The sequence below is a fragment of the Littorina saxatilis genome, linkage group LG7 (assembly GCF_037325665.1).
Source record: "Littorina saxatilis isolate snail1 linkage group LG7, US_GU_Lsax_2.0, whole genome shotgun sequence".
Lineage (NCBI taxonomy): Eukaryota > Metazoa > Mollusca > Gastropoda > Littorinimorpha > Littorinidae > Littorina > Littorina saxatilis.
The window spans coordinates 24,845,846-24,870,845 of NC_090251.1; the positions used below are offsets into that span (position 1 = coordinate 24,845,846).

The following is a 25,000-nucleotide window of genomic DNA, read 5'->3' on the forward strand; positions in this document are numbered from 1 at the left end:
TACAAAAACAGTACATGTAGTACATGCTTGAAAGTGCAGAGTGCTGTTGCGTCCAAAGAATTGAGTATTTCAGTAATTATGTCGACTGGTGATAAACACACATACAAACACGCGCACGCATTAACAAATCATAGAGAAACAAGCAAACAATTCGCAGAACAAACGTATATTAATGTGTGTGCATGCGTGAACGCGTGCATTCGTTTGCTTGACTAACTGACAATGTCAATCACGCTTTTAGAAGAGAACCGCTGATTTCAACGTGGTATGGCTTTTACGCGGTCTTATGAGCCTTCTGTAAGACGGGCAGCGTTCGGCCTGTAACAAAACAGACCATCCAATAAACACCAGCGAAGATTTCATTGACGCGGCGGTCAAGTGTTTTGAGTGGAGTGGGCGGAGCGTTGGGTTTATCACATGACCATTTGGGCCAATGGATGAATGTATTTAGTATGTGCGCTACTTTACTGGCGGACCACGAAGCTCGAAGAAGGTGTCAACTTGATTTCTTCATGCAATAAATCGTTGGCAGAAAAAAATGTTGCCCTTGGTGGAACGGGAGCCGCTCAGAAGAGGCGTGATAGAACTTGTGCGCGGTTCATGCATACACAACAATCATTTTTCTTTCAAGGTTTTATTTAACACTATGTGTTCGTAAAAACCGTTGCTCAACAACAAAAATAAATTAATTAATATTTTTCATCCTATACATGCCGCTACAGAAGCACACAGGGAGAGGTAGACGCGGCGAGTCGTGTCGTCTGTGAGGTAACGATCGTGTCAAATCATAGTATCTGTTAACGACGCGCCGAACCAAGGTCAGGGGGTGGAGACAGGGGTAAAGAAGAAAAAATATGTGTATTCAGATTCATTCTTCTTTCAGTTGATCAGCTTACTTGACTTCTATTTCCCGAAAGTTTTTTTTGTTTTGTGCGCAAAATTATCGATTGTTGTCGTTGTGGTATAGTTGGTTGTCGATATTTTTTCTTCTCAACATCACTGGCTTGATTTGTTTAATGATATATGTAGCAGGCAGCACACGTCTGTTTCAGAAATCGTTTGAACGTCTGAATTCTGTTATGATACAACAATATAGATGATATACAACTTTTACATGAGAGAAGAAAGTCAAACATTATCTACCTAGAACATGTTGTCTTGTTAAGTTAGCATGCGTATTTTGTGTTCTATGCTATTCCTACTCATGCAGATGTCGAGTGCATTTGAGGTAGAAAAATAACAACAACCGGCAGTTTTGTCGCGACATTTCTCGCAATAATGTTTTGGTAAAGTTTACTTCCTCGTCCGGATTTTCATATGTAATTTTCCATGATGTTCGACCTGCAGCCGACTGCGAATTACTCTTAAATGTTTTGAAAGTTGCAACGCAAGTAAGCGTTTCTATCTTTCCATGAACTTTTGTTGTTGTAGTATATCATTATGACATATCTGGGCCCCGGCCGAGATTCGAACCCGCGACCCTAGGATCACAAGTCCACAACCTGAGCTACCCGGGCTCCCTTGAAGCCAATCGGTGTGTTTGAATCTTTAGTCCGATCGTGCAATCAAACCTGTCCAATGAAAGCTTGTCCACCACTTTGTCTATAACGACCACACGAAATATATATATATATATATATATATATATTTTTTAACATATTGTAAAGTTTTGACTAAATGTTTTAACTTAGATGGGGAATCGTGACTAGGGTTGTGGTGTAGGGCCTACGTAGTACGTGTCTGTGGGTCTGTGGGTCTGTGTGTATGTATGTGTAGAGCCATTCAGAGAAAACTACTGGACTACTGGAGGATACGTTTCTTTGATGACGTAATATCTGGCATTTTGTACAAGTTTTGGTGGCACTGTCACACCCTCATATTTGGATTCATTTGATTAAAATTCTGTAAAAGTAACTTTCGACAAAATCCGGACAACAGGATTGCATTTCAGGATTAAAGCTTGCAAATTATTTTTTGAGTTTGGCCATTAAAAGTCAGAAAATTGTATTTAAAAATAAAATGTGATGAATCGATCCAAAAAGATGTAATCTTATTCTTGATCATTTTCTGATTCCATAAACAAATCTATGTGTATCGATTGAACACTGGATTTCCCTTCTTTGAGCTATGTGACGTCAGAGGCCGACAAAACGTCTGTTTAGGCGGCCAGCCGAGACTACAAAATAGTGCATGTTTGTGTGCGTTCAATCATAAAAACTACAAGAAATTCTACCCAGATACATACATTTTATTTGTATTTTTTTACCAAAATATGACAATTTACACATATCTCGACAGTCGTTCACCTCGACCGCTAGCGCGGTCTCGGAGGAACACTGACTGTTTCGATCTGTGTAAAATGTCCTATTTTGGTCAAAAATACATACAACGTTTAATGTCCTGTTTGGATTAAAACAAGCTCGAAAAAAAAATAATATACAATAGAAAAAGCACAATTTCATAAGAAGCGCTTTACACTACTGCGCTATACTGGCTTTCTGTGGCGTGAACGCGATAGCGGTCGCCGTCAGGTATGAAATCGACACAGGTATTGAGTTTTGTCTTCGTATTGTCTTTCATAATGTGAGTTCGAAGGGTTGACTGAATGTATTAATTTCGTCTACGCGACATGTTTTAAGATATTGCTTACTTGTCAACTGCGATCACATGTCTAAACGGACTGCGGCTGCCAGTTTCGGCCCAAACTAACGTTCACAACCTGTCTTTCACAACCTTTAAAATCATGTTTGTTTTAAATTTTTTTTTTTTAATTACATTGTACTATCTCTACATCACCAATACATAACATTCATACACTACCATCTCGCTATACCGACTGCTAAACGTATCAGACGGACGGGACGGCTCTCAGTTAGCCGAATGCAATCACGTTGTCTTCTGCGCTTGAGTGCACCCCATACACACCTCTTGACATACTCTTGACATACTCTTGAAAGCGATAAGACACCACCCGAGTAGCCAACGGCGGCTTTCTTTAATTGCGATAACAACTCGGGTAGACAGTTTCAAACTGTCGTTAAAGACAGGTCCAACTACACTTACTTTTAAGATGTTACATTATGGAGGTCAAAATGGCCAATTTTCTGTAGTTTTTTTTTGGAACAATCTATCCTGTTATTGTATTAAAAAAAGAAGCTTTAATTTTTCGGCACTATATTTGATTATGATGGACTCAGTGGAACTCATTCTGATAAGCATCGCTCCACGGCTATTGCCAGTTGTCTCTCTGACCGGACGCTACAGTCCTACGCGAATCTATATAAAAAAAAGAATACAGAGTTATCTCCCATATGTTTTTCGCGAGCACTGATCTAAATTTGAGATCAGTGTTCGCGAGACGAAAATGATTGCAGATTGGCCGACTTCGACAGTGATCTCCGTTCTGTTCTTCACAGTTATGATAAAGACATCGTTCTAAGGTCAAAACAAGTCGAAATTTTGGGACTGCTGCCGGAAGGAGACCGTAATATATGGTTTCATCTCTGTCAACTGGTTACAGAAAAAATCGTCTGCTCCAGTGAGCGCCGAAACCAAACGGTTGATTATCACGTGACACTTTTGTCATATTTAGAATTGTTTGCACAGTAAATACAGCCGCGAAAAATAGCTCGCTTGAAACTGTCTTACATTTCAATTCCTTCGTAATTTTAAAATGACAAAACACCATGAAAAATCATTATCGACGATCGCGAATCTGCTTATATCAATAATACATTACAAAAAAACTCTAAATATGCACACACACACACACAAATCGGTTTCCTTGCCAGACAAGGAATCTCAAGGCATCCTGTCAGGGAGAGAATGACCTGAACTCCTTTTGACCTGAGTTCAAGATGAGTGGAACTGTCCTAACATTCTCAGAGAATTATTTTCAAAGTTTATGTTTGTTTTAAACATTAATATGTGAAAACAGAATTAAGGTAGGTGATCAGCGATGCTGTCAAAACTACTCACATTACGTCATATATGGCTGGTTTTTAGTGTTGATATTTTTGTTTCGAGCGACAGATTGACTGATTTGTTTCATATCGCTTAACCGGTATTTATTGTGGGTTTTTTTAAACATTTTTTATTAGGTGTTTTTTGTGTTTGTTGTTGTTGTTGTTGTTGTAAGCACGCTGCTGGATTACACACACACACACATACACACACGGCTGAGTCTGCAGGTGACCCGTCTGCAGTTTTACTAGATATTGCTCGTCGTCGGCGTGTGCTCTTTCAGTAGATATTTTTGTCTTTCTTTGCATCCACATTGTGACACAGTGAAGCCGTCCACGCTGGGTGGTGGGGGTGGTTTGGACTCGATAGATAAAATATTACGATTTTTAGCATAAAGAAAACAAATCCGAATTTTTGAGCGATGGGACAATAAAATAATGAAAAGAATTAAATAAATCTAATTGATCCCTTGACTTTGGGGTAGCGCAACTCTGTTGCTACTAGCTTTCTTCTGGGAGAATGCGACCCGAATTTCCCAGCGACGGGAAAATACATTAATGACAAAAACATCTTATAGATCCCTTGACTTCGGGGTATCGCGACTTTGTTGCTGCTAGCTTTTCTCTGCGAGGAAGCGCCCGAATTTCCCAGCGATGGGACAATAAAGTAATGAGAGAAAAAAAATCTAATATATCCCTTGACTTTGGGGTAGTGCGACTCGGTTGCTGATAGCTTTTCACTGGGAGGAAGCGACCCGAATTTCCCAGCGAATAGACAATAAAGTAATGAAAAACAACAATCTAATATATCCCTTGACTTTGAGGTAGCGTGTCTCTGTTGCTGCTAGCTTTCCACAGGGAGGAAACGCCCCGAATTTCCCAGTGATTGGACAATGAAGTAAAGAAGAAACAAGTCGCGTAAGGCGAATATACAATATTTAGTCAAGTAGCTGTCGAACTCACAGAATGAAACTGAACGCAATGCCATTTTTCAGCAAGACCGTATACTCGTAGCATCGTCAGTCCACCGCTCATGGCAAAGGCAGTGAAATTGACAAGAAGAGCGGGGTAGTAGTTGCGCTAAGAAGGATAGCACGCTTTTCTGTACCTCTCTTTGTTTTAACTTTCTGAGCGTGTTTTTAATCCAAACATATCATATCTATATGTTTTTGGAATCAGGAACCGACAAGGAATAAGATGAAAGTGTTTTTAAATTGATTTGGACAATTTAATTTTGATAATAATTTTTATATATTTAATTTTCAGAGCTTGTTTTTAATCCGAATATAACATATTTATATGTTTTTGGAATCAGCAAATGATGGAGAATAAGATAAACGTAAATTTGGATCGTTTTATAAATTTTTATTTTTTTTTACAATTTTCCGATTTTTAATGACCAAAGTCATTAATTAATTTTTAAGCCACCAAGCTGAAATGCAATACCGAACCCCGGGCTTCGTCGAAGATTACTTGACCAAAATGTCAACCAATTTGGTTGAAAAATGAGGGCGTGACAGTGCCGCCTCAACTTTCACGAAAAGCCGGATATGACGTCATCAAAGACATTTATCAAAAAAATGAAAAAAACGTTCGGGGATTTCATACCCAGGAACTCTCATGTCAAATTTCATAAAGATCGGTCCAGTAGTTTAGTCTGAATCGCTCTACACACACACACACACACACACACACACACACACACACGCACGCACGCACATACACCACGACCCTCGTTTCGATTCCCCCTCGATGTTAAAATATTTAGTCAAAACTTGACTAAATATAAAAACATCTGATAGATCCCCTGATTTGGAGGAAGCGCGACTTTGTTCCTGCTAGCCTTCCATTGGGGGGAATTGACCCGAATATCCCAGCGATGGGACAAAAAAGTAATGAAATAAGAATCAAAACATTTAATAGATCCCTTGACTTAATTTGGAGATGACAAGAAAATATCGGGCGTATTTACGTGATTTGTAAATCGCGGGGCGATTGTTTTACATTTTTACGAATCACGGGTTAACACGCTCGCATATTACGTCTTCTATGCTATTCCTTCTGATTCTTTCTTTATTTGGTGTTTAACGTCGTTTTCAACCACGAAGGTTATATCGCGACGGGATTCCTTCTGATGCAGGTGTCGATCGCATTTACGATCAAAAACAGGAGTTTTTGCGTCAATTACTAAGGGCATTATGCCAAAAAGCGCTGTATGTCAGCAAGGACTTGTTAGTTTGCTTTGAAACTTTCCGAATATTTTGCCTACATACTACATGTAAGCTACTACGGGTAGTACATAGACAAATTGAACGAAATGACATAGGAATTAATGCCTTAATTTGGGTGCGTAATTTGTCGCAATAATTTGTTGCCGAAGGATTTTAATAGATATGCGCGGAGCGGAATGTATATGGCCTTTCTGATTCCTTATTGAAAACATTTAATAGATCCCTTGACTTTGGAGATGACAAGAAAATATCCGGCGCATTTACGTGATTTGTAAATCGCGGGGCGATTGTTTTACATTTTTACAAATCACGGATTCACACGCTCGCATATTTTGTGTTCTATGCTATTCCTTCTGATGCAGGTGTCGATCGTATGTGCGGTCAAAAACGGGAGTTTTTTTGCGTTAATTACGAGGGGCATTATGCGAAAAAGCGCTGTATGTCAGCAAGGACTTGTTAGTTTGCTTTGAAACTTTCCGACTATTTTGACTACATACTACATGTACTACGGGTAGTAGCATAGACAAATTGAACAAAATGACATGGGAATTAATGCCTTAATTCGGGTGCGTAATTTGTCGCAATACTTTGTTGGTGAAGTTTGTTTAATTCAACTGGTAAAAGTAGCACAAATGGTAAACATTATTTAGTGTGTGTTATTCATGTGTTATTTTTGTAAAAGAGTAATTCATTCAGTGTTCACAACAGGTGTTTTAAAAATGTGTTTAAAAGTGGAATGTTTACAGTATATACAACAACTTATTCGGAACGATAACCTCGATAAGATCAAACGAATTATGTATTGTTTGCTTGTCATGTGGGTAATCCTTACACGTAACAAACAACAAACAAACCACAAGGTAGTCCACATCGTATGGCCCAGAGAGGTAATAAAAGCTCGGAAAAAATCAGACACTCAGCGAGCTACTTCTGTTCTCCGACAGGGCCTATTTCTCCCACATGAAAGTTAGCTGCAACAGAGTCGCGCTACCCCAAAGTCAAGGAATATATTAGATTTTTCTCTCTCATTACTTTATTGTCCCATCCCAAGGTAGTCCACATCTTATGGCCCAGAGAGGTAATAAAATCTCGGGAAAAAAATCAGACAGTCAGCGAGCTACTTCTGTTCCCTGACATATGGCCCATCATGGCCTATTGCCTATTTTCGCGGATAGGTGTGATATTGTGAGAGACGGACTGAATGACACTTGACTTAAAGTGTGAAGCGACTAGAACACCAAAAGCGTTTCTGCTTCAAGACAGGCCTTCGCACTTAGGCTGTGTCTGTGACGAGCTGGAAACATAAGTTAAATCAAAGCGTGAAATGTGTTCGATGTATTTTTGATTTCTTCAACATTAATTTTGTTTAAATTGCAGTTTGGGTATAACCGTGGTCCCTCTTATATACTGATAATGGTAATAGTAATCATAAACAAGTCGCGTAAGGCGAAAATACAATATTTAGTCAAGTAGCTGTCGAACTCACAGAATGAAACTAAACGCAATGCCATTTTTCAGCAAGACCGTATACTCGTAGCATCGTCACTCCACCGCTCATGGCAAAGGCAGTGAAATTGACAAGAAGAGCGGGGTAGTAGTTGCGCTAAGAAAGATAGCACGCTTTTCTGTACCTCTCTTTGTTTTAACTTTCTGAGCGTGTTTTTAATCCAAACATATCATATCTATATGTTTTTGGAATCAGGAACCGACAAGGAATAAGATGAAAGTATTTTTAATTTGATTTGGACAATTTAATTTTGATAATAATTTTTATATATTTATTTTTCAGAGCTTGTTTTTAATCCGAATATAACATATTTATATGTTTTTGGAATCAGCAAATGATGGAGAATAAGATGAACGTTAATTTGGATCGTTTTATACATTTTTATTTTTTTTTACAATTTTCCGATTTTTAATGACCAAAGTCATTAATTAATTTTTAAGCCACCAAGCTGAAATGCAATACCGAAGTCCGGGCTTCGTCGAAGATTACTTGACCAAAATGTCAACCAATTTGGTTGAAAAATGAGGGCGTGACAGTGCCGCCTCAACTTTCACAAAAAGCCGGATATGACGTCATCAAAGACATTTATCAAAAAAATGAAAAAAAAGTTCGGGGATTTCATTCATGTCAAATTTCATAAAGATCGGTCCAGTAGTTTAGCCTGAATCGCTCTACACACACACACACATGCACACACGCACATACACCACGACCCTCGTTTCGATTCCCCCTCGATGTTAAAATATTTAGTCAAAACTTGACTAAATATAAAAAGATAAAACAATAATAAAGTTTTGTTATGTATTGCAAATCCTGACATGGTTCTGGGCGTTTCACAAAATTAATGTGTTAACAAAATTACAAAGCAATGTACATAATGAACATTTTAAAACAAAACCATTTTCTCCCTATAAAAATCAACTAGTACTGTGGCATCAGCATTAACAGGGAAAACAAATCTGAAAATTATTAAAAGCACAATCACCTACAAGATGCACATTATAATACATTATTTATCCAGAATCTATCATAATATTGATTGTTTATATTTAGTCAAGTTTTGACTAAATATTTTAACATGTTTGTTATTATGTGTTTGCGGCTGCCAGTTTCGGTCAAACTAACGTTCACAACCTGTCTTTCACAACCTTTAAACTCATGTTTGTTTTGAATTTATTTTTTTTAATGACATTGTACTATCTCTACATCACCAATAAATAAAATTCATACACTACCATCTCGTTATACCGACTGCTAAACGTACCAGGCGGGCGGGACGGCTCTGAGTTAGCCGAATGCAATCACGTTGTCTTCTGCGCTTGAGCGCACCCCATACACACCTCTTGACATACTCTTGAAAGCGATAAGACACCACCCGAGTAGCCAACGGCGGCTTTCTTTAATTGCGATAACAACTCGTTTCAAACTGTCGTTAAAGACAGGTCCAACTACACTTACTTGTAAGATGTTACATTATGGAGGTCAAAATGGCCAATTTTCTGTAGTTTTCGGGGGAGAAATCTATCCTGTTACTGTATTAAAAAAGAAGCTTAAATTTGTCAGCACATTATTTTATTTTAGTACCAGTTCAGTGCCTCATATGGCTTTTTGACCAATCAGGACGGATTCTAGGTGACCCTCTAAATGTTATAACGTTCAAGCAGGGACCCTTTTTGTTTATCAAGCAAAACATTGACAAGACAAAGTACAAATTTAAATCAACAATACCAACGTGATTTATTCTAAAGAATGACACTTCAAATGCTGCGAGATAATACTCTCTTTATCTAAAAAAAAAAAGTACAGAAAAGCTAGTTTTGTCGGTGGGTGCTTCACGGAATAGCAAAGCACCGCCCATCCTCTGAGTGTGCAATGCCGACCCGCTCACTTGGAATCTAAATGATCAAAGTTCGAAAAAATCTAGTGAAATTGCGTCACTCGCTTTACGTCAAATGTATCTTTACAGCATTTCCCATCGTCTGGAGTCGGTTCTAAATATCTCTCTCTCTCTCTCTCTCTCTCTCTCTCTCTCTCTCTCTCTCTCTCTCTCTCTCTCTCTCTCTCTCTCTCCCCCTCTCTCTCTCTCCCTCTCTCTCCCCCTCTCTCTTTTTCTCTCTCTCCCCTCTCTCTCACTATTCTCTTTCTTTCTCTCTTTCTATCATCATCATCATCATCATCATCATCATCATCATCATCATCATCATCATCATCATCATCATCATCATTTTTCTTTTCTTTTCTTGCTCCTCTTACAGTATCACGGTAAATGTTCCCAAATAGATCCTAGTTACCTCAGAGGACGTTAATCCCCAAAGTCAGCCAGTCAGTCAGTCATTAAAGGCAAAAGCGAGGTAACGCACAACTGGGTCCGACCAGTAAAGCCGTCGCTGCCTGTGTGACAACCACCATAAAAATCTACCACAGCGGGAAACTTTCAAGTTAAGTATTTTCAACCATCATGTGCCCGCATTCAACTTTACAATCAAAGGATGTCTGTTGAGATAATCGAATGGATCAAAACTTTGAAACCTGCGCGCATATTCTAAGCCGACTAACACATAATTGTTAAGGACATCATAAAATGGTTCTCGGTGAAAACTTGACCGAGGGCCATTTTACGACGTCCTTGACTCGAGTGTGTGACGTATACTCTTATGCTCTGCTTCTTGGGCAAGGTAAAGAACACCGAAAATATTTCAATGCCGTTCTCGAGCTACGCTGACTTTTACAAAGGGTACAGCTGACACGGCTTACGTAATCTGGTTTCCTGGTCATTTGTGTGAAAAATCTGTCCGACAAAGAAGAAGAAGAAGAAGTGCGCGCAGAGAGAGAGAGAGAGAGAGAGAGAGAGAGAGAGAGAGAGAGAGAGAGAGAGAAAGAGAGAGAGAGAGAGAGAGACAGAGACAGAGACAGAGAGACAGACAGAGAGAGAGACAGAGACAGAGAGACAGACAGACAGACAGACAGACAGACAGACAGACTTTCCGCACTCGTTAAAATGTCAGTCGATACTGGAATGAATGTTGAAACATTGTAAACCTAAAAAAAATTAAAAAAAATATTAAAATTAAACATTCATACGAGTTACTATCTGTGACAAGAACGCATAAGAAGTATAGCAACTAAATATTAATCCGCTTACCCATTGCTCCTCTTCGCACCTCGGCCTGTGAGTCGTCCTTTTCCTGAGTACTTGCACACAAGTTTTGCGTATGCATACTTCAGTTCGTCTGGAAAGGGCTGTTTTGAATTCTTGTTCGCAAGTTGAACAGCACGACTGTATTTGACCACGTACACCAAATCGTTCTTTCTGGAAAAGTCTGCCAGCCGTTCAGTAAGATCATTCCAACTTCTGAATGTTTTCCCCAACTGTCATTTGTGCCATTTCTCAGCGATTGATCAACGGTGTGGTTATTATGGATGTAGTAAGTGTCGAATTGTGAGAATGCACAGTTCTGTCCGCCAAGTGGTTTTAAACACTGCGCGTATTTGCACCAAGTAATAACGTGTCACATCAAAATAGTTCTTTACCTGTCAGATAGTTTAGCGCCAAAAACATGAACCAATGATAGCCCATGGATTAGTAAGTCATATGATGTTGGGGCGGGGCCAATGAACTAATGTCAACACAGTAAGTATCAACCAATGTTTGGCTCCGCCCCCACATCACGTGGACTGGGTGGCCGAGTGGTAACGCACTTGCGCTCGGAAGCGAGAGGTTGCGAGTTCGACCCTGGGTCAGGGCGTTAGCAATTTTCTCCCCCCTTTCCTAACCTAGGTGGTGGGTTCAAGTGCTAGTCTTTCGGATGAGACGAAAAACCGAGGTCCCTTCGTGTACACTACATTGGGGTGTGCACGTTAAAGATCCCACGATTGACAAAAGGGTCTTTCCTGGCAAAATTGTATAGGCATAGATAAAACAATGTCCACCAAAATACCCGTGTGACTTGGAATAATAGGCCGTGAAAAGTAGGATATGCACCGAAATGGCTGCGATCTGCTGGTCGATGTGAATGCATGATGTATTGTGTAAAAAATTCCATCTCACACGGCATAAATAGATTCCTGCGCCTTGAGTCCGAGTCTGGAGATACGCGCGCGATAGAAGACTTCATATATATAATCACGTGACCCATAAACCCATCGCCTGTAATTAGATCATACTATTACCGCTTCAGTTCTGAGACATCCTGCTTGCTGGCGCGCGCGCAGAGAAAAAAATTCCCTCTTTATCTTCGCTTCTGATGCTCATCCTATTGTTGTTGGCACTCGGGTTTGTTTGTTTATTTGCTTAACGCCCAGCCGACCACGAAGGGCCATATCAGGGCGGTGCTGCTTTTGACATATAACGTGCGCCACACACAAGACAGAAGTCGCAGCACAGGCTTCATGTCTCACCCAGTCACATTATTCTGACACCTGACCAACCAGTCCTAGCACTAACCCCATAATGCCAGACGCCAGGCGGAGCAGCCACTAGATTGCCAATTTTAAAGTCGTAGGTATGACCCGGCCGGGGTTCGAACCCACGACCTCCCGATCACGGGGCGGACGCCTTACCACGAGGATTGGAACTCGGGTAACAGGGAGCGAAGGGCAGTGCCCCACCTAGTGATCGAGTGCCACAACCCAGACTTTTCCCTTAATATATACATAGGTTTTAAACATCGAACGCAGAAGAAGAAGAATACATAGGTTTTAAACTCCTGCTTCCGGATTATACAAAACACATTAAAACATGTATTAAACAATGGCGACTGCACGTAAGAGGGAACACTAAAGAGACCAAACAGCAATGTACTCACGTTAAAATGACGAACACGGAACGAATAACAGCGACGTTTCGACCTAAGGGTCTTCTTCAGGCACAAAAACACAAAAATACACACACAAAAAAGAAGAAGAAAGACGATAGAACAAATGAAGAGAAGAATAACTGACAAAACAACTGCACTGCACAAACCAACAAATGACAAAGACACAACACTTCGAATTAACCTAAAATAAATCTCATAACAAAATAATTGTAATCATTTTTTTTTTTACAGGAATGTATATGTTTCTGTGTTTGTTTTTGTTTTAACACAAACAAAACCGTGATCAAATAATCAGAACTCTTTCAAAATATTCTGAATAAAATATATTAAATGCAATAACTTTTGTTTTTTTTTAATTCAAATAAATGTTTTAGTTTAACTGCATTTGAATAGAAACTGAATTCTGATGAAAGCAGTTACTGTAAAGTCATTTGAAGTCACATGATAAAAATCACATGGTTAAGTTGAGCAGACCAAAAAGTGCAGAGCTAAAATATGTGTATGAATCTGTGTGAAAATCCAGTCCGTTTGTCCACAGGGATGCTAGGAAGCAGTCAAATGGGGTCGCTCAATCTGCTCAAATCCAGTCAAATGGGGTCGCACGGGCCGACAAATGGGGACGTCCCCGTTTGTCGGAAGCGTCCCCATTTGACTGCTCTCCAGTGACAATCGTCCCCATTTGTCGGTAAAACCACCTACACAGTCACACACACACACACACCTTCTCTCTCTCACACACACACACTCACACACACACACACACAGTCACACACACACACACACCTTCTCACACACACACACACACACACACCTCACTCACACACACACACACACTCTCACACACACACATGCACTCACACTCACACACACACACACACACACACACACACACACACACACTCACACACCGTCAGTGCACCTTATTGTCGCGCTATGTTAACGCTCACTGTCAGATTAAACTGGTCAGTTTATGACACTCACTGTCGTCATCTACATACTCGGTCTATAAACCCAGTACTCTCACTGTAGCTCAGTATATAGATCCCTCAATGCTGAGCGTTAACCTTCACAGCGAATATACATTAATTGAACCAATCAGAACGGAGATATCTGACTAACAACTGCGCGACCACGTTCGACTCAAACCGAAAAGCATCTGCATGTGGCCTACTTTTTTTTTTGTTCTAGCATTTCTACAATATTTTAGCATGTTGTATTGTGTTTGAAGCCTAGAAAAAGAAGGGAGTTATGGTGCATTTTTGAAACAAGCGAGTGAAAGTGATAACCACAGGATTTTGTGCTTTTTACTTTCGTGACTCGCACGCTTCGAAACGTGCATCATAACTCTCTTATTTTATCATATTTGTGGCTCAAAACTTAGTATAACGTGAGAAAATACTGTGAAGATACTAAAACAACAACAGCATTACATGCACATAGGCCTACTTTATTTTTAGGTCGGGACTGGTCGCTCTGTAATTAGTCAGAGCGGAAGTGAGCCACAGGGAGAGCTTTGAATGTACTTTCGATTCAATGACAATTGTCTGCATAATCAAGTAATCCCTACTGCGGCCAGTTCGTTTGTATTCAGTTACGAACACGGAACTAACCGCGAAGTTGGTTCTACTACATTTAATTTTTTTTGCTTTCCTAAATTGAGGCAAACCTACTGACAACAAAAAGGACTTTAGTCTGGTAAATGGGATGTTAGTTGGTTGTCCCATAAATAAATTCTACGTTACTACGGCAAAATGGCAAGCAGTGGTCTATATTTACATATGTGCCATGAGTCAGTGTTTGGTATATGGTGGTAACACACACACACACTTAAGCATAGCAAGGCGGTATAACACAAACACTCAGCAGAACCAGGCGCCATAACACACACACTCCCCTGCAGACTTCAGAATAAGGCGGTATAAAACACACATTCAACAGAACCAGGCTGTATGACACACACAATATGTAGAGAGACTAAGGCGGTATAACATAAACATTCAACAGAACAAGGCGGTATAACACAAACACACAACAGAACAAGGCGGTGTGACACAAACACTTAACAGAACAATCAAGGCGGTATAACAAAAACACTCAACAGAACAAGGCGGTATAACACAAACACTCAACAGAACAAGGCGGTATGACACACACAATCTGTAGAGAGATTGAGGCGGTATAACATAAACATTCAACAGAACAAGGTGGTATAACACAAACACTCAACAGAACAAGGTGGTATAACACAAACACTCAACAGAACAAGGCGGTATGACACAAACACTCAACAGAACAAGGCAGTATGACACAAACACTCAACAGAACAAGGCAGTATGACACACACAATCTGTAGCAAGACTGAGGCAGTATAACATAAACATTCAACAGAACAAAGCGGTATAACACAAACCGACTCAACAGAACAAGGCGGTATGACACACACAATCTGTAGAGAGACTGAGGCGGTATAACATAAACATTCTATTGAACAAGGCGGTATGACACACACAATCTGTAGAGAGACTGAGGCGGTATAACATAAACATTCAACAGAACAAAGTGGTATAACACAAACACTCAACAGAATAAGGTGGTATGACACAGATAATCTGTAGAGAGACTGAGGCGGTCTAACACAAACACTCAACTGAACGAGTAATAACAAGTTGCAATCGTGGGAATTTTTTTGCTGATTTTGTTTAATTTTTAATTTTGTTAATTTTGTTTGTCTATCTCAGTTGCATTCAGTCTGCTACAAGTATGAGTACAACCCTTATTGTTTACTCTTTCTCCTTCTTCATAGGTATTTTTCTTTTCTTAATCAAATTCTCCTATTTTCATTAACATGATAGTTAAACCGATATCATATAAATCATAACATTTAAATAAAGAAAAAAATTCAGTACTTGAATTAATTTACTTTCTTACAGACTGAGGCAATTTAACAAAAACACTCAACAAAACAAGGCGGTAGAACACAAGCATGAGGTATTTTTCTTTTCTTAATCAAATTCTCCTATTTTCATTAACATGATAGTTAAACCGATATCATATAAATCATAACATTTAAATAAAGAAAAAAAAATCAGTACTTAAATTAATTTACTTTCTTACAGACTGAGGCAATTTAACAAAAACACTCAACAAAACAAGGCGGTAGAACACAAGCATGAGGTATTTTTCTTTTCTTAATCAAATTCTAATATTTTCAATAACATGATAGATAAACGAATATAATATTAATCATATAACATTTAAATAAAAATTAAAAATTAAAAAAAATCATACCATCAATTTACTCTCTTAGAGAGACTGAGGCGGTCTAACACAAACACTCAACAGAACAAGGCTGTATGACACACACACTCTGTAGAAAGACTCAGGATAGAATTTTATTTTTTTTCTCAGTTGCATGCAGGGTTAGGGTTAGGGTTAGGGTTAGAATTAGGGTTATGTTAAGTTTTACTTGGGTTTTTTTCTTTCGTAAAAGCGGGAAGCATCCTTCTTCATAGGTCTGTAATGGGAGTTAAACCTTAAAAGTCCATTTATGGTATGATTTTTGACATTTTACTAGTGATTGTAATGATATTTGTTTATTTATCATGTACTTAAAAATATCAGAATTTTATTAAGAAAAGAAAACAAACTATGAAGAAGGATGCTCCTCGCATTTAAAAAAGAAAAAAAAAGGAAAATAAAAACGAAAAAAAGTTAAACCTAACCCTAACCCTTACCCTAACCCTAACCCTAACCCTAACCCTACATGATTGAGTGAGAAAAAAAAAAAATAAAAGATTGTATCCCAAGTCTCTCTACAGAGTATGTGTCATACCGCCTTGTTCTGTTGAGTGTTTGTTTTCTTCTGCCTTAAGCTTGTTCTGTTGAATATTTGTGTTAGACCGCCTCAGTCTCTCTAAAAGAGTAAATTATTAATGGTAGGATTTTTTTTCATTTAATTTTTTTTTATTAAGTATTATGATGAATATTATATTCGTTTATTTATCTATCATGTTCTTGAAAATATGAGAATTTGATTAAGAAAAGAAAAATACCTTCAATACCTTCCGCCTTGAAGAAATAAGAAAATAAAAAAAAATAAATAAATAAAGGGTTGTGCTCATACTTGTAGCAGACTGAATGCAACTGTGGTAAAACAAATTTTTTTTACAAAATTAAAAATTAAAAGACATCAGCAAAGAATTCTCCACAATTGTTAATTGTAATTACTCGTTCTAACTTGAGTGTTTGTGTTAGACCGCCTCCGTCTCTCTGTTGAGTGTGTGTGTCATTCCGACTTGTTCTGTTGAGTGTGTGTGTCATACCTGTTGAGTGTGTGTGTCATACCGCCATGTTCTGTTGAGTATGTGTGTCATACCGCCTTGTTTTGTTGAGTGTGTGTGTCATACCGCCTTAATGTTCTGTTGAGTGTTTGTGCTATACTGCCTTGTTCTGTTTAGAGTTTGTGTTATACCGCCTCAGTCTCTCTAGAGATTGTGAGTGTCATACCGCCTTGTTCTATTGAGTGTGTGTGTCATACCGACTTGTTCTGTTGAGTGTGTGTGTCATACCGCCATGTTCTGTTGAGTGTGTGTGTCATACCGCCTTGTTCTGTTGAGTGTTTGTGTTAGACCACCTCAGTCTCTCTGTTGAGTGTGTTTGTCATACCGCCTTGTTCTGTTGAGTGTTTGTGTTATACCGCCTCAATCTCTCTGTAGAGTGTGTGTGTCATATCGCCTTGTTCTGTTGAGTGTTTGTGTTAGACCGCCTCAGTCTCTCTGTTGAGTGTGTTTGTCATACCGCCTTGTTTTGTTGAGTGTGTTTGTCATACCGCCTTGTTCTGTTGAGTGTGTGTGTTATACCGCCTCAATCTCTCTGTAGAGTGTGTGTGTGTCATATCGCCTTGTTCTGTTGAGTGTGTGTGTTAGACCGCCTCAGTCTCTCTGCAGAGTGTGTGTGTCATACCGCCTTGTTCTGTTGAGTGTGTGTGTATACCGCCTTGTTCTGCCGAGTGTGTTTGTCACAGTCATACCGAATTGTTCTGTTGAGTGTTTGTGTCATACCGCCTTGTTCTGTTTAGTGTTTGTGTTAGACCGCGCCTCAGTCTCCCTACAGATTGTATGTGTCATACCGCCTTGTTCTGTTGAATGTGTGTGTCATACCCCTTTGTTCTGTTAAATGTTTGTGTTATGCCGCCTCAGTCTCTCTACAAAGTGTGTGTGTCCTATACCGCCTTGTTTTGTTGAGTGTGTGTGTCCTACCGCCTCATTTTGTTGAGTGTGTGTGGCATACCGCCTTGTTCTGTTGAGTGTTTGTGTCATACCGCCTTAATTGTTCTGTTGAGTGTTTGTGTTATATACCGCCTCAGTCTCTCTGTTGAGTGTGTGTGTCATACTGCCTGGTTCTGTTGAGTGTTTGTGTTAGACCGCCTCTCAGTCTTTCTACAGAGTGTGTGTGTCATACCGCCTTATAATTACTCTGCAGCCTGCAGAGTGCATGTGTGTGTTATGGCGCCTGGTTCTGCTGAGAGTTTGTGTTATACCGCCTTGCTCTGCTCAGTGTGTGTGTTACTGTACCACCTTATACCAAACACTGACTGGCAGTGGCACAATATATAGACCACTGCTTGCCATTTTTCCGTAGTAACGCAGAATTTATTTATGGGACAACCAACTAACATCCCATTTACCAGAGTAAAGTCCCTTTTGTTGTCAGTAGGTTTGCCTCAGTCTAAGAAAGCAAAAAAAAATAAAAGTAGTAGAACCAGTTCCGTGTTCGTAACTGAATACAAACTAACTGGCCGCAGTAGGGATTACTTGATCATGCGGACAATTGTCATTGAATCGAAAGTACATTCAAAGATCTCTCTGTGGCTCACTTCCGCTCTGACTAATTACAGAGCGACCAGTCTCGACCTAAAACTAAAGTAGGCCTATGTGCATGTAATGCTGTTGTTGTTTTAGTATCTTCACAGTATTTTCTCACGTTATACTAAGTTTTGAGCCACAAATATGATAAAATAAGAGAGTTATGATGCACGTTTCGACGCGTGCGAGTCACGAAAGTAAAAAGCACAAAATCCTGTGGTTATCACTTTCACTCGCTTGTTTCAAAAATGCACCATAACTCCCTTCTTTTTCTAGGCTTCAAAAGCAATACAACATGCTAAAATATTGTAGAAATGCTAGAGAAAAAAAATGTAGGCCACATGCAAATGCTTTTGTTTGAGTCGAACGTGGTCGCGCAGTAGTTAGTCAGATCTCTCCGTTCTGATTGGTTCAATTAATGTATATTCGCTGTGAAGGTTAACGCTCAGCATTGAGGGATCTATATACTGAGCTACAGTGAGAGTACTGGGTTTATAGACCGAGTATGTAGATGACGACAGTGAGTGTCATAAACTGACCAGTTTAATCTGACAGTGAGCGTTAACATAGCGCGACAATAAGGTGCACACACACACCTCACACACACACCTCACACACACACACACACACACACACACACACACACACACACACACTCACACACACACACACACACACACACACTCACACACCTACACACACACTCACACTCACACACACACACACACACACACACACATTCACACTCACACACACACACACACACACTCACACACACATACACACACACACACACACACACACACACACACACACACTACAATGACATGCCCCAAAACACCAAAACAACAACAAACAAACAACAACAACATCACACTAACTGAACATCAATATTTAACCATCAACAAGACGCTCTGTGATGTCAGTCAATCAGTACGGAATGCAGGGACAATCTCGACGTAGCAGGAACGCCGGTTGCCCGAGGGCACACGAGAGTTTACCTGTGACGTATCAGTCGGTGTTACACGGTCCCGTCACCCCTGCGTGCGTTCTGCGTCACCAACGTCAGTTCTCAGTTCATCATATCAACCTATAGACACAATGCAATTGTACTGCGCAGCACAATCAGCGCGAGTGACGTATTAATCGGTGTTTCGTCATCAGTGTCGTCACCAATCTCTGCGCTCTGCGTCACCGCTGGTCAAACCTCACTGAATTTATCGCATCAACCTAGACACAATAAAATTGCGCTGCACAGCACAAATCGTCACGAATGACGAATCAATTGGTGTTTTTGTCGTGTCGTCACCATTATCTGCGCTCTGCGTCACTGCTGGTGATTTCTGTGCTTTTCATGCCAACCCGGAGACAATGAGTGAATCATCCCTTCTCTTGTAAATCACCACAGATCTATCTACGCAGGCTTTTACATGGGATGAGGCCATTCTTTCACCTGGACACGCAACAAGAACAAACAGCCTGGCTGCTTTCTGGACCGAATAGGGCTTTCTTGTCCGATTCATTTTATGACTGACTAAAATGTCACTCGTGTCATCCGTGACCGTCATTCTTCAGCAGGTTCATACTTCCTTTGACCCCTTCACCTGGCGTCGGTTACATTAGTAACCAGGGGCGGATTAGGGTGTGGGGGGGGGGGGGGGGAGATTTTATAGGGGTTCCGGACCCCCCCCCCCCTCCGGCTGTAAAAAAAAATTAAAAAAATTAATACTAACTTTGAAAGAAATAATGAGTGGCTGCTGACACCAGTTGATCATGTTTAAAATCAAGGATAAGCCATAAATTGTTCATAAAATAGCTAAAACTCTTCAGCTTCTGGAGGGCAAAGCCCCCCAAAGCCCCCAAACGAGGCCTTGCCCATGTACCCCACAAGGGGTCTACCCCTGGACCCCAGGTTGTAACCCCACCCCCCACCCCTCTGGCTTAACTGCTCCGCCCCTGGTAACCACATTTAGTGCCCGCTTGTGTTTTTCCACAATCAGCTTTGATTTTCAAGACCAAAACTGTGAATAATCGTGTTAATCGCCATATCAGCTTGCTCCTAGCAGGAAGGTAGCTTTAACGAAAGAGAAAGCAAAGGCTAGGGCTCCGACGATAAAATTCACATTACCTGAACAGGTGCGAAATACCTGATCATTGCTCCCCGCTTCCCCAGTACTTTACCCCCCCCCCCTCTTTTTGTGTGGCCTTCTTTTACCTCTTTGACCTTTGACTTGGTCGATGGAGACAGCACAGGGCGGAACTAATGGATCTTGGGAGAAAGAGAGAGAGAGAGAGACAGTTCTCATCTCCATGATTACTGACCACAAGCCTTATTATCGCCAGCCATGTCTCTTCGTAGTCTTGATTGAGCCATGATATAGGTCTGACTGTATTACGAAGCTGTAAACATTAGCCTACATATTAACAGTAGATACAGATGTGACACGAGATGGGACACACGCAAGCTCCTGTGTTTGAACAATAAATGTCCCCTGCGTTATATTTTACACACGTTACAAACCCATGTGCGTAGTCAATGATGTAGTAGTCAGAGCAGTAACGGCAGCAACAGCAGCAACAACAGCCGGAGCAGGATACAGCGCCGTACGGTGGTGGTATGTCTGTGCCAGGCCGGACATGGTACAGCGGATATTGCTGCTTACACGACATACACTCCGGTGTGCTACAGTGGTTCCGACACCAGTATGAACAAAAATGGTGGCTGTTTAATTTAAAAAATAAAATAAAAACAGTAGTACAAGTTTTTAATGGTTTGTTGGGGCATCTTTACGGCCCTCTAATGTGTGTGTGTGTGTCTGTGTGTGTGTGTGTGTGTGTGTGTGTGTGTGTGTGCGTGTGTCTCTCTGTGTGTGTGTGTGCCTTGTCTGTGTCTGTGTGTGTGTGTGTGTGTCTGTGTGTGTGTCTGTGTGTGTCTGTGTGTGTCTGTGTGTGTGTGTGTGTGTGTCTGTGTGTGTGTGTCTGTGTGTGTGTGTGGCTGGGTGTGTCTGTGTGTGTGTGTGTGTGTCTGTGTGTGTCTGTGTGTGTGTCTGTGTGTGTGTGTGTGTGTGTGTGTGTTTCACTCTGATTGTATGTTTGTTTTTCTGCCTGTTTGTCTGTCTTTCAGTCCGCACTCAGATCAGTGTTTATGGGCCTATTAAGCTGAACGTTGGTGTGTTGCTTGGTGGTAGGCGCGTGACGGTCGAAGCAAAACCAAACTTGTTTATTACTTGAATTAGAAAGACAGAATATTTTATGCTTATGATTAAAAAAAAAAAAAAGAGCAGGAGTTTTCCATACTTCTGGAGCAGCAAATCCGGTAAAGTTCAAAGGAAAGGTCAAGTTTAGAACGGCAAAGTTCAAGCAGATTATAAAGATCTTTAAGGTGGCGGAGGACATGAAATCGAAGCTTACACGTTCTGAACTCTCTCACAATGAGTATCTCCATCAAAATGTTTTCTTTTCCCCCTCCCCGTATGTACTAGCTCCTTTCGCTTTTGTGCTGTCTGTTGTTCTGCCATGGTTCAATGACCAGAACTCGCACGCCGTGTCGATTCGACTTTGGATACTTTTTGTGAAGTCACACTGACCGACAGACAATCCAACAGAAAGTTAGGTGTTGCCGATACTGTTCGACGAGCAGTCATGAACATTAGTTGGGGTCCCACATTTCGTGCGGTATGATGAGGTAGGACTGTTTGAACTTGATGGATTTGTTGGCTGTGGATTTTGACATGCTTTGTACCATTCTGAATGTGGTCGTTGTTCTTCTGTCCTGATTTTTGCCCCTGAAATTGTAACATCTGACTAAGACTTAGAATTAATGAGTCTTTATCTGTGATTTGCTCCTGTTATTTGCAATCTGTCTGCCAATCCGCCTTTCTCTGTCTGTCTGCCTGCAGTGCTTGTTCCGTTTGTCTGTCAGTTTCTCTGCGTAACTGACTGTTACACTCACACAAACAAACACACACATCCGCACACACGCACACACACACACACACACACACACGCGCGCGCGCCTGTTTTTGTCAATGATGCGATGGTTTCTTTTGAGTCAGTTTCTGTCCGCTCAGTTTTCACTGGTTTGTTACCAGCGGCTTTCTGTACCAATGTACAGAATTTACAGCATAATTCACACTCACTGTCATGTCTTGCACACTTGATGATAATTTTACGTAGGCTACCATGCTTTTGTACAACAAGGGTTCATCTATTAATAGAGCTGGGACAGCTGAAGCTACAATAGCACCTCTCTTCTCATGTAGAGCGTCTCAGTGATGAAGCTTTACAGACCTTTCCGGGCTTTTACATGGGATGGGAACGCTCTTCACGTGCACGCTTACTCTTTCAAAAGCTCTGCCGGTTGATGCTAATGTCTGCATGATGTTAATGTCTGGCTGTTGTACTTTCAGGTGCCTGCCGGACGATCTACCCGGGGTGTCATACGTCGGGGACCGCTTGGGGCACAGCGCGCCCAGTGACTACCCGCTGCAAGACTCCAAGCCCTGCCAGAGCTCCATACCCGACCTCCACCCCTCCGCCCTCTCTCATCACCCCCTCCAACACACCCTCCCCCACCACCTCATCCACCACCCCCTCTCCGTCCACCAGCAACACATGCACCACCAGCAACAGCAACAGCAGCAGCAACACCATCAGCAACAGCAGCAGCAACAGCAACACCATCAGCAGCAACAACAACAACAACAACAACAACAACAACAGCAACAGTGTCAGCTGCAGCCGTCAGTGCCCCAGCAGCAACAGCAACAGCTAGTGCAGTCCCCCAACAGTATGTATTGCAGCATCGGGCAGGGCAGAGTCACCTTCGACCACCATCATCATCTTCATCAGACCAACACGTGAGTCTGTCTGTCTGTGTATTTAATTGTGATGTCTTATAGTCTGTGTGTCTGTCCGTCTCTGTATGTGCATCTTTCTGTATGTGTGTTTATGCATGTGGGTCTGTCTGTGTGTCGATGTATCTGTTTGTGCCGTTATGTTCTTACGTTTGTGCGTCGTATTGTCTGTCTGTTCGTTCATAAACCTGTCCGTCCGTCTTCCTCTGTGTGTTGGTCGATAGGTTCATGCGTCGTAATGTTTGATTGTCTGTGCCCCTTTGTATCTGTTCGTCTGTACGTCCGTCTGCCTGTGTGTGTCTATCTGTGTGTGTGTCCATGAAGCGGTATATAGAGATTACTAGAGATTTCCATCTATGCGTATTTTTGTAGTGACAAATCCCCCGCGTTTTTGTTTCAGTAGCCCTTATTATGTTCATCCGCTGTACACCTCCCCGTGTTCCATTAGCACTCCACCCTCTCATTAGTAATGATCAGTTTTCTGACGTTACGTTTGAAGGGCTGCTTAGTGTTATTTGAAGTGAATTTCTCAGAACATTTTGGGCCTCTTTGTGTTGGTTTCTGCAATGACCAGTATTTGTGACCATTCTCAATATATCCATACGGAAAGGGGGGGGGGGGGGGGGGGGGTGTGTGCTTAGATTGGGGTGGTATGTTAAAGCACATAGTCAACGCGAATTCTCAATTTTTCGCTGTTTTTTGTTCCATTCTTATTGGTTCTATCTTTTTTTCGTGAACTCTTTTTAGTAAAGACTTTTCTTCAAAACCAGGCGTTTCTACTTCTCTTGATTTGACCGACCAGCCCAACTTGACATTTCTTTCTTTATTTGGTGTTTAACGTCGTTTTCAACCACGAAGGTTATATCGCGACGGGCCAACTTGACCTGCCATCAATAATTTTGTTTTAGAATATACGACACCGTTTGTAATTAGATTCTGATTTTTCTTGGGTTGTTGACAGAAGTACGCATGGACAGAATTCTCCTCAAATGAAGTCACTTTACACTAGGTGGTACAGGGCCTCAGATTAATCTTAAAAAGCTCAGTCTGTGTATAACTTTTCTCATGTGCATGCCCCCAGCCATTCTGCGACTGAGCAAATTTACTTCTTTCCTCTAGTGTGTATTTGCCCCACTTTTTGAAGTGATGATCAAACTTGGGGACAAAGGGAGGTTATGCGCAGCGCACTGTGATGTCAAATGCAAGATGTTTATATACACACCCAACACCCAGCGTTTTTTTGTTAGTGTCAGGCTTCAGATTTTGGCATTATGGTTGTGCTGAAAAGAAAATCAGAAATGACTGGGGTGGGTCGTGTTATTTGAGGTGCACGAAATGCTCATCATGTGGTGAAAGGAAGATTAGAAGTGTCGTGTTCTGTCGTTTACTGACTGCAAGCTACCCCCCCCCCCCCCCATAAGACTTCCCATCCCCTCTCTCCCTCCCCCTACCCTTTATAATGCACAGTATCAAATGAGGTATTCATGGTATCAAGAAACGGCGCCTTCAGGTGCGAATATTATACAATCTTTGTTTTGTTTTTGTTTTTGTGTTTTTTTTACTCATTTTCAAGCACCACCTCCACACTCAAGGTCAAAGAACGAAGGGAAATAATCGCTCTATAAATAGACAACAGCAAACTTGTGAGAGTTATGCGGAAACAGTCACCTGGCACCGGAGAGAATAAGAATACAATGAGTTTAGAAGAATGATGACAAGAGTGAGAAGCGTTGAAATGAACAAGTGACTTCTTATTCTTTTGT

The 25,000-nt window shown here is 40.9% G+C and overlaps 2 protein-coding genes across 4 annotated transcripts in view; both read left to right on the forward strand.

The window, feature by feature from the left end:
* LOC138971963 (protein PIF-like) overlaps positions 1–20,300 on the forward strand; it is a 49,698-nt gene extending 29,398 nt beyond the window's left edge. Inside the window, exon 12 of the mRNA XM_070344808.1 lies at positions 20,212–20,300. Coding sequence (XP_070200909.1) covers positions 20,212–20,300 — 89 coding nt within the window. The remainder of the gene's footprint in view (positions 1–20,211) is intronic.
* Positions 1–25,000, forward strand: part of LOC138971000 (myelin regulatory factor-like) — a 333,475-nt gene that overhangs the window by 277,469 nt on the left and 31,006 nt on the right. For 2 of the 3 annotated variants that reach the window (XM_070343596.1, XM_070343597.1), the window contains exon 3: positions 22,791–23,240. In XM_070343596.1, coding sequence (XP_070199697.1) covers positions 22,791–23,240 — 450 coding nt within the window. Of the gene's footprint in view, positions 1–21,841; positions 22,067–22,790; positions 23,241–25,000 lie in introns of those variants that run through there. The other variant, XM_070343598.1, reaches the window with a different exon arrangement.